At 36.6% G+C, this 8,357-nt stretch overlaps 1 protein-coding gene across 1 annotated transcript in view; it reads left to right on the forward strand.

Annotated features, from left to right (window-relative positions):
• The window catches only part of bbs1 (Bardet-Biedl syndrome 1), an 11,853-nt gene extending 6,871 nt beyond the window's left edge, over positions 1 to 4,982 (forward strand). Inside the window, exons 10-17 of the mRNA XM_016258536.1 lie at positions 492 to 612; positions 696 to 854; positions 988 to 1,057; positions 1,156 to 1,314; positions 3,010 to 3,143; positions 3,231 to 3,365; positions 3,489 to 3,575; positions 3,843 to 4,982. Of these exons, the coding sequence (XP_016114022.1) occupies positions 492 to 612; positions 696 to 854; positions 988 to 1,057; positions 1,156 to 1,314; positions 3,010 to 3,143; positions 3,231 to 3,365; positions 3,489 to 3,575; positions 3,843 to 3,929 (952 nt within the window). The 3' untranslated portion in view covers positions 3,930 to 4,982. The remainder of the gene's footprint in view (positions 1 to 491; positions 613 to 695; positions 855 to 987; positions 1,058 to 1,155; positions 1,315 to 3,009; positions 3,144 to 3,230; positions 3,366 to 3,488; positions 3,576 to 3,842) is intronic.
• Positions 4,983 to 8,357: the final 3,375 nt, after the last annotated feature.

The following is an 8,357-nucleotide window of genomic DNA, read 5'->3' on the forward strand; positions in this document are numbered from 1 at the left end:
TAGTTCTTAAGACACAGTCTTAACATAGTGGCTATGTTTATGCAGTTAGCCCCAGGTTTTTACAGGCTGGGCACACTTTGAGCAGGCGAAATTTCTTCAGACGTTGTAACACTCGTGACATGACGTCATGATCTGTAGCAAGTAAAAAAAAAAAGTAATATATACAATATACTCCACTTTCCTGCAATGCTGAAAACCCGCAGCTTAATTGTTTGCATTCTTTTAATTCAGCTAATAGGTCACTCTGTGACTTATCAACAATCTATTGGTCACACGTCTTTAAGTGATACAGATTTACAGGCCAGAGTTCAACAAATCTGAATTTGGAATGCAGTGAAATTTTTTGCATGAGCTTGCATTTCCAATTTCCAGCATTCACATGCATATAAATGGTCAATGGAATGAAAAGTGTAGTGTTACTGCCCCTTCATTTGTGATAGCATGTTAAAAAGGCCAATTTTTCAAAATATTCAGTTCTTTTTGTGTTGAAGGGATTCCCCGAAGCCCAAGTACTGCATTGAGCTGTCCTCTCACCCAGTGGGACTGGTGAGGATGGGAAAGAATGTAGTTGTAGGATGTACTCATGAGACACTGCATGGTTATACTCAAAAGGTATGATAAATGAATCCATATCTGTCACAACAATAATGCCTCCAGAAATGATAATGCTAATTATCATACGAAATCTCCTTTAGGGGAAAAAGCTGTGGACGGCTTATTTGCCAGCCCCTGTTACCACTATGGCGCTGATGGAACTTCCCACACGAGGTTTCCAGGCTGTGCTGGTGGGTCTGGCCAACTGTGAAGTACACATGTACCGAGACAAAAATCTGATCAGCACCATCAAGACACCAGTAAGAACCATCTTGAATTCAAAACCCAGTGACATTCAGAAACATATCTAAGTTGAAGTCCCCGCAACTCCCCGATTTTACTGCCAGGATGTTCTCGTAATCATCATCAGAGACTTTCATTTTTGTCTTACAGGATGTAGTGACAAGCATTTGTTTCGGGCGTTATGGACGGGAAGATGGCACTCTGATAATGACCACCAAAGGTAGTAAAGCATGTTACGTGGTAGATAAAACAATTCAGGGCAACTATAACGCTGAACATATAAAGCATTTCAAATATCATAAACTGTATGTGATCCAGGAGGAGGTTTGATTGTGAAGATCCTCAAGAGGACGGCTGTGTTTGATGACAGGGACTCGGCCACTGGACCTCCAATAGCCCAGAGCATTCGTCTAAATGTGCCCAAGAAGACCAAGCTCTACGTGGACCAGACCTTGAGAGAGCGCGAAAATGCAGTTGGTTAGTGATTGATGCACCGAAGGAAATTTTGTGCATGAAACACCTATGTTGAAATTAAAGTTTTCATTTAGCCAAAAACCGAAACGGTAAAATAAAGTTTTGGTAATTACATTTTGAAAACTGGGGAACTGAAGTTGGTATGCTGTTCAGGGTGTTTTTTGGTGAGAAAGTAAACCAGGCGTCGAAAAGTTCTTGGTAAAGCTATGTCTCAATATTTCTGATAAACTAATTTTACATATTATATGCATATCATATACACATTACCAGTCAAAAGTTAGGAATACGATTTTTTATGCTCACCAAGGCTGCATTTATTTAATAAAAAATGCAGTAAAAACAGTAATATTGTAAAATAATATTACAGTCACTGTTTTCTGTTTATTTGATTTGAAATGCACTTTATTCTTGTGAATTTTGAGCAGCCATTACTTCAGTTTTCAACGTGACTTGATCTTTCAGAAATCATATAATCTCTAATATGATTATTTGATGCTCAGTTATTATCAGTTATTATTGGTACTCAATTATTAACAGTGTTGGGGAAAGTTACTTTTAAAAGTAATGCATTACAATATTGCGTTACTCCATAAAAAGTAACTAATTACGTTACTTATTTACTTTTTATGGAAAGTAATACGTTGTGTTACTTTTGCGTTACTTTTTACATCTGGACAGGGCTTGCTTGTTTGTTTTTAAAATAAAAAAGTTAGATTTTTGGCAAATATAAAACCCTTTTCACACCAAAAGTGAAATGAATAAGCCTCAGGCTGAAGGGAAAGTAAAGTTACGTCCGCACAGTAGAATGCAGAAGAAGAAATGTCAACACACTTCAGCAATAAGAAAAGACACACAAATGTTTGTCTGGAGTAATTTTTGCTTATTAGTATGGTTTAACTGAATCATCGAAGGTCATAAGCAAAGACACTGGATAATAGAATGGGATTAAATACATAAAGGATATTTGTGTTGTTTTAACATTTAATTATTGCAGGTTTGCGTCATATTCTGAGTTGCATTATTTTTATTCATTTTGAGGAATACTGAATCTGTGTTTTATTTTTTTTTTTTGAGGGAGATGAATTAATGCATATTCATATTTATTTTAGAACTACAGTAACATCTTCTGATTTCTCTCAACATGGGGACAGGAGAGCTGTCAATCAATAAATTGGGAAAAAAAAAGTAACGTGTGTTACTTATTTGAAAAAGTAACTCAGATATTCTCTTGTAAATTAAAAAGTAATGCGTTACTTTACTAGTTACTTGGAAAAAAACATATTACTTGTAATGCGCTATACCCCCAACACTGATTATTAACTGGTTCTCATTATCAAAAAACATTTTTTTCTTCTTAATAATTTTGTGGAATGCATTTTCAGGGTTCTTTGATGAATAAAAAGTTTAAAAGAACAGAATTTATTTGAAATAAAAATATTCTGTAACACTAAAAAAAATCTTTCTCACACCAAAATCTGATTGGTAGTGTATCATGGTATCCATAAAAATATTGATCAGCAAAAACTAATTTCAACATTGATAATAAGGAACAAATTACATTTGAAAATATATTCAAATAGAAAAGTTTTCTTTTTAATTGTAAGAATTTACAATATTGCTATTTTACTGTATTTTTCATCAAATAAATGCAGCCAAAACCTGAAAGTTATGAGACTGTCGTTGTCTTTTTCTATGCAGCCATGCACCGAGCTTTTCAGATGGACCTGAGCAGGTTGCGTCTCGCTGCAGCACGGGCCTATGTCAAAGCCCTGGAGTCCAGCCTCACGCCCATGTCAGCGAGCCTGACCGAGCCGCTCAAGATGAACGCTGTGGTGAGGTTGAGCAATTCTGAATGTGCTAACAAGATGACACTGGGCGGCTGATACCAACCTCAACTTCTGCTTCCCGTTTCTGCACAGGTTCAAGGGTTGGGCCCATCCTTCAAGCTTACACTGAACATCCAGAACACTGCAGCGTGCCGTCCAGTCATGAACCTAGCCATCAGTTTCCTGTACGATGAAAATTTGTACAGCATGAGGACGGCCTTTTTCAAGGTGACCTCAGTTGAACAGTTTCATTAATAATATTCTTTCTTGATATAAGCTAATTTTTAATGTGTAGTTATTGAAATTGAGAAAATGTTTTACTGATAACAGTGAATTGTTGTGTGTCTGTAGATCCCCCTACTGGTTCCAGGGCTGAATTACCCCATTGACACGTTTGTGGAGTGCTTGAGTGACAAAGGCATCTCTGACATCATCAAAGTGAGACTCTCACCCTATTAGTTAATCTAAAATGCCGTGGCATACATTTTCTATTCACATTAATATTTGCTCATTCTCTTGCTTGAAACTGAAAATTCTATCAACATTCACCCAAACTGATGGGTTCTGCCACTGGTGCCATCTCAAAAAATAGGAGCATGACAACCTTGTACATTCCCATGATGCACGACATAAATGTTTATTACTGTACAACAAACTCTCTGGATGAAATCAAGCAGCTGTTTGATATTGCGTTTCTGATTTCAGGTGTTTGTGCTGAGGGAAGGAAAGAGTGCTCCTCTCCTCACCGCCCACATCAACATGCCTGTGAGTGAAGGACTTGCACTGAACTGACAGCGAGTCGGACACGTCTAGCTGAGCTTCACAGGCGTCTTCAACTCTTGCTGTGCTCCTAGCAGCAGTTAGGCTTCTCCATAGAGCTGCCTGGAACGGAGAGCTTTTCATCACGGGAGTTAAGAGAAGCTTGCGCTGGCCGAAGAGCCGGTGCTTCCTGTAGCTTAGATCAGGATTGAGGGAGGCATGTCCTCACAGGTAATACCTCTGTACCTTTTAATGGCTAGTGATGGAGCGTTTGATTGATAGCTGCGAGGCCTTGTGCTCCATAGGTCATATAGTTTGGATGTAAGAGACATTCTGATGTTTATTTGTGGTAGTCATAGTCATGTATATTTGTATTTAATTGCATATTTTTTATTCTTGATGTAATGATCACACACTTTATAACACAATTATGAGACTTTATTGACTCACTTTTATTTTAAAATATATTGAGAATCATTGCATAAACAGCCTGTTTAAGGCAATGTGGTAAGAAAAAGATTATTCACTACTTTTAAAGCGCACACACAAATGAAAGGGCGCAAGGCACAAGGGTGAAAGGTCACAGGAGACTGACTCAAAGCCTCAATACTGACCAATCCTGCCTTAGCAACTTCACTATATTATCAGACAAGCTTTTGCTCTTCTTTTCTGTATATCTGTGGAAGTGTTTAGATAATTTCTGTAAAATTATGCTTAAAATTATCTGGGTTTACAGGTAATATAATAGTAACATGGTACCCAAAGAGGACGGACACACACAAACACCATATTTTCCCCTTTTCTAAATCTTTAAGAGAAAAATCTGAGTGAGCATTAGTAACCAAAGGGGGCAGAACTTTGGAGAAAGGTCAGTTCATTCTCTATTTCAGTTATACTCTTACTCCTCTACACTACAGTGACGTAAGTTCAAATGTTCTTTGGCCCAGATACTTTTTTGTCTAAATACTGCTTGCATGCATGTAAACTTTATATACACTACCATTTAAAAGTTTGGGGCCGGTTGGATTTTTTAGTGCTTTTGAAAGAGTCCCGCATGCTCATCAAGACTGCATTTATTTGATCAAAAAATACAGAAAACAGTAATATTATGAAATATTAAAAAATTTAAATGATCTATAATCTTTAATTCTATTTTAAAATAATTGAAAATGTAATTTATTCCTGTGATGGCAAAGCTGAATTTTCAGCACCATAACTCCAGTCTTCAGTGTCACGTGATCCTTTAGAAATTAATCTAATATGCTGATTTGGTGCTCTAGAAACATTTCTATTATTATGTATGTGGAACATGTTTTTCTGGATTCTTTGATGAATATAAGGTTTAAAAAACAGCATTTATTTGAAATAGAAATCAGATGTAACGTCAGAAATGTCTTAACTGTCACTTTTGATCAATTTTAATGCATCTTTACTGAATGTAAAATATTAATTTCTTTTAAACAATCTTTCTGACCCCAAACTTTTGAGTTGTAGTGTAAACAAAAATCAGGTTCACTGCTTTTTCTGAGTATATTCTGTTGGCTGTTGCTTCTCGATCTTTGCTTTCCTTTCATGTTGAATGAAAACTGTGCATCATGTCATATAGCTGATAGGTACCCACTTCATAAATACTGCTGAGGTTACAGGAGGCATGTAGTAAAGAAGATTAGGGACAGAGGAAGCACTGAGGAAGAGGAACATCCATCTAAGTAAACATAGTGAGGGTGATCCACTATAAGAAGAAAGGAAGAAAACAAATGGAGGGAAAATGTTGCAAACAGATAATACTGGGCTACAGAGAGATGAGATTTGCTACTGAAATTTCTAATTACTAATGACCAGTTAAGACCAACCTGGGTGAAGCTGAAGGATACCAATCCATCTTCATCAGTGTCCATTGTTTTAAAAGTTTCTGTTGGAATAAAAAGTGAACTCTTAGCACATCTAGTCCTATCTTACAAAATATTAGTCTTAATGCTACACTGAATTTCATCAGGTTTCGGTAATTACACTGTACAAATTACCATTAAAAAGATGGTGTTTTCTACTTGGCACACTTACTGAATATGGTCTCCAGGCGGATCAGACAGGACACAAAGCTGTCGAAGTCCACGTTGAGGTCTGGCTTTGCATAGCCCAGGATTATCAGCTGGAACAAGTTGTTGGTCAACTTGAAGCCTTACAGAATGTATAAATTCAAAAAGTCTGCATAAACATAATATACCACCGTAATTATAGATGTTGTGCTATTTAAAGAGTACTGCATGTGGCAGATACCTGCTGATTCTAGTGCCAGACGCATTTCATAAGAGCTCATTGTGCCGGACTTGTCCAAGTCAAACTTCCTAAACGCCGCCTAGTAATTTATCGAAAGAAAAAAAAGAGAGACCGTCACCATCTATACTACCATTCAAAAGTTTGGGGTCGGTAAGATTTTTAATGTTTTTGAAAGAAGTCTCTTATGCTCACCATGGCTGCATTTATATGATCAAAATACAGTTAAAACAATAATACTGTGAAATACTGTTATTACTGAAAATTTTTCTATTTGAATATATATTAAAATGTAATTTATTCCTGTGATACAAACACCAGTCTTCATTGTCACATGATCCTTCTGAAATCATTCTAATATGCTGATTTGATGCTCAAGGAACATTTCTTATAATTATAAATGTTGAAAACAGTTCAAAAGAACAGCATTTATTAAAATAGAAATGTTTTGTAACACAAATGTCTTTACTGCCACTTTTGATCAATATAACGCATCCTTGCTGAATAAAGGTATTACCGTAATTTAAAAAATCTTGTTGACTCCAAACATTTGAACAGTAGTGTTTGTCTAACATTATATACACCATAACGCAAGCATTAAATGTTGCCACTGAGAAGATATTGTTTGATCTTCTCCCAGAGAACATGGAAGTATGTCAGTCCCAGCTTTCCAGTGCCAGTTGTCTTCATGGTAGGCTAAGGTTTGACCAAGACTTTAAAGCATACTATTCACAGTATGACCTATAAAAATGGACCACAAATGCTAACGTTCTTGAGTGTGGAGTCTTCAAAGGATACATCCATAAGATTTATCATGCCTCGACAGGCCTCTTTGTCAAATCCATCTGTTTTTATATCTTTATCTGTAAGAAGAACAATCATACGGACATTTTAAACTTCAGCTCACTCCTTTCAGGGAATATTTCTTGTTAAATGTGACTTTATTTGCAGCACATGCGGAATGTTGTCAATTGCCACAGAACATAATTGTGAAACCTGTGAAATTTGCTTTATTTGTCTGTAAGCACACTCACATTTACCAACAACCCGGTTCAGAATTATCTGGAGTTTCTACACATTGATCTCCATTTCCTGTAGACGTGAGTGAGTCAGTCACGCTATTGGGCACTACATCAACCCATGAAATCCTCCCCCTTACTGCTGTCTTACCGGCCCTGCCAGCTTTGCGAAAAGCGCCTTGATGCCCTCATCAATGTCACTCTCCTGGAGTGCAGGCTGCCATAGAAACAACACATTATTTAGCAGCAAAACTCCCAGGATGCATCTGTGTGCAGTACTGTTGAAAACGCTTTACAGGAAAACTCACCTCCTCTGGTACATCTGCTGAAATGTCATCATCTAGCTCCCTATAGAGATATATTTTCTCTCAGCTCTGTTTTAATGTGTGCTATTTCAGTAGCTTTCATTAATAAGTCATTGAATATATATTAATGCTTTGCTAATATATATATACATATATACACACACACACACATATATATATATATATATATATATATATAAACCAACTTATTATGCAAGTGACATATCAATAGGATTTCAGTTCAATAAACAGTCAGATTCAATAGTTTGCCAGATCTTCTTAGGTAAATGGAAACCCTACTTAAAGAGGTTGTTCCACATTATTAAGCAAGTCACAGTTCTCATGAAATATGGTGAGAAAGAAAGATCTTTCTGAAGATGAAAAGTATGAAACAATGCAATGTCTTGCAAAAGGCATCAAAACAAATAATATTTTGCGAAACGCAAATAGAGATTATTGAACTGTCAAAAGATTTGTGAGTGACTTAGAGCACAGAAGATCTTGGTCAGATAAAGATTTATTAAGGAAAGTTTCTGTCAAACAAATGAACTGTATTGTAATGGCAGCTGTAAAAAAGCCACTGCTGAGCAGCAGACAGGTGTTTGAAACTACTGGAGTCTCAAGATCCTCTCCGTGCAGACTGGCAGTTGTGTGTAAAGCTGCGTTTCAGTCACTGCTAACCAAACCTCACAAAGAGAAACCTGCACAGTGACTGTAGAAACACATTTTCAAACTGTTTAGCACCATGGTATTCATGCAGCATGGGATAGTGTGTTGTCCTGCATGAAAATCCTTTTATTTCCGAGAGCACTATTCTTCATTTTATACCACAGCAGAAAAGGACAGTTAAGAATTTCAACAAT

Source organism: Sinocyclocheilus grahami, unplaced genomic scaffold (genome assembly GCF_001515645.1).
Source record: "Sinocyclocheilus grahami isolate Dianchi unplaced genomic scaffold, SAMN03320097.WGS_v1.1 scaffold1702.1, whole genome shotgun sequence".
Lineage (NCBI taxonomy): Eukaryota > Metazoa > Chordata > Actinopteri > Cypriniformes > Cyprinidae > Sinocyclocheilus > Sinocyclocheilus grahami.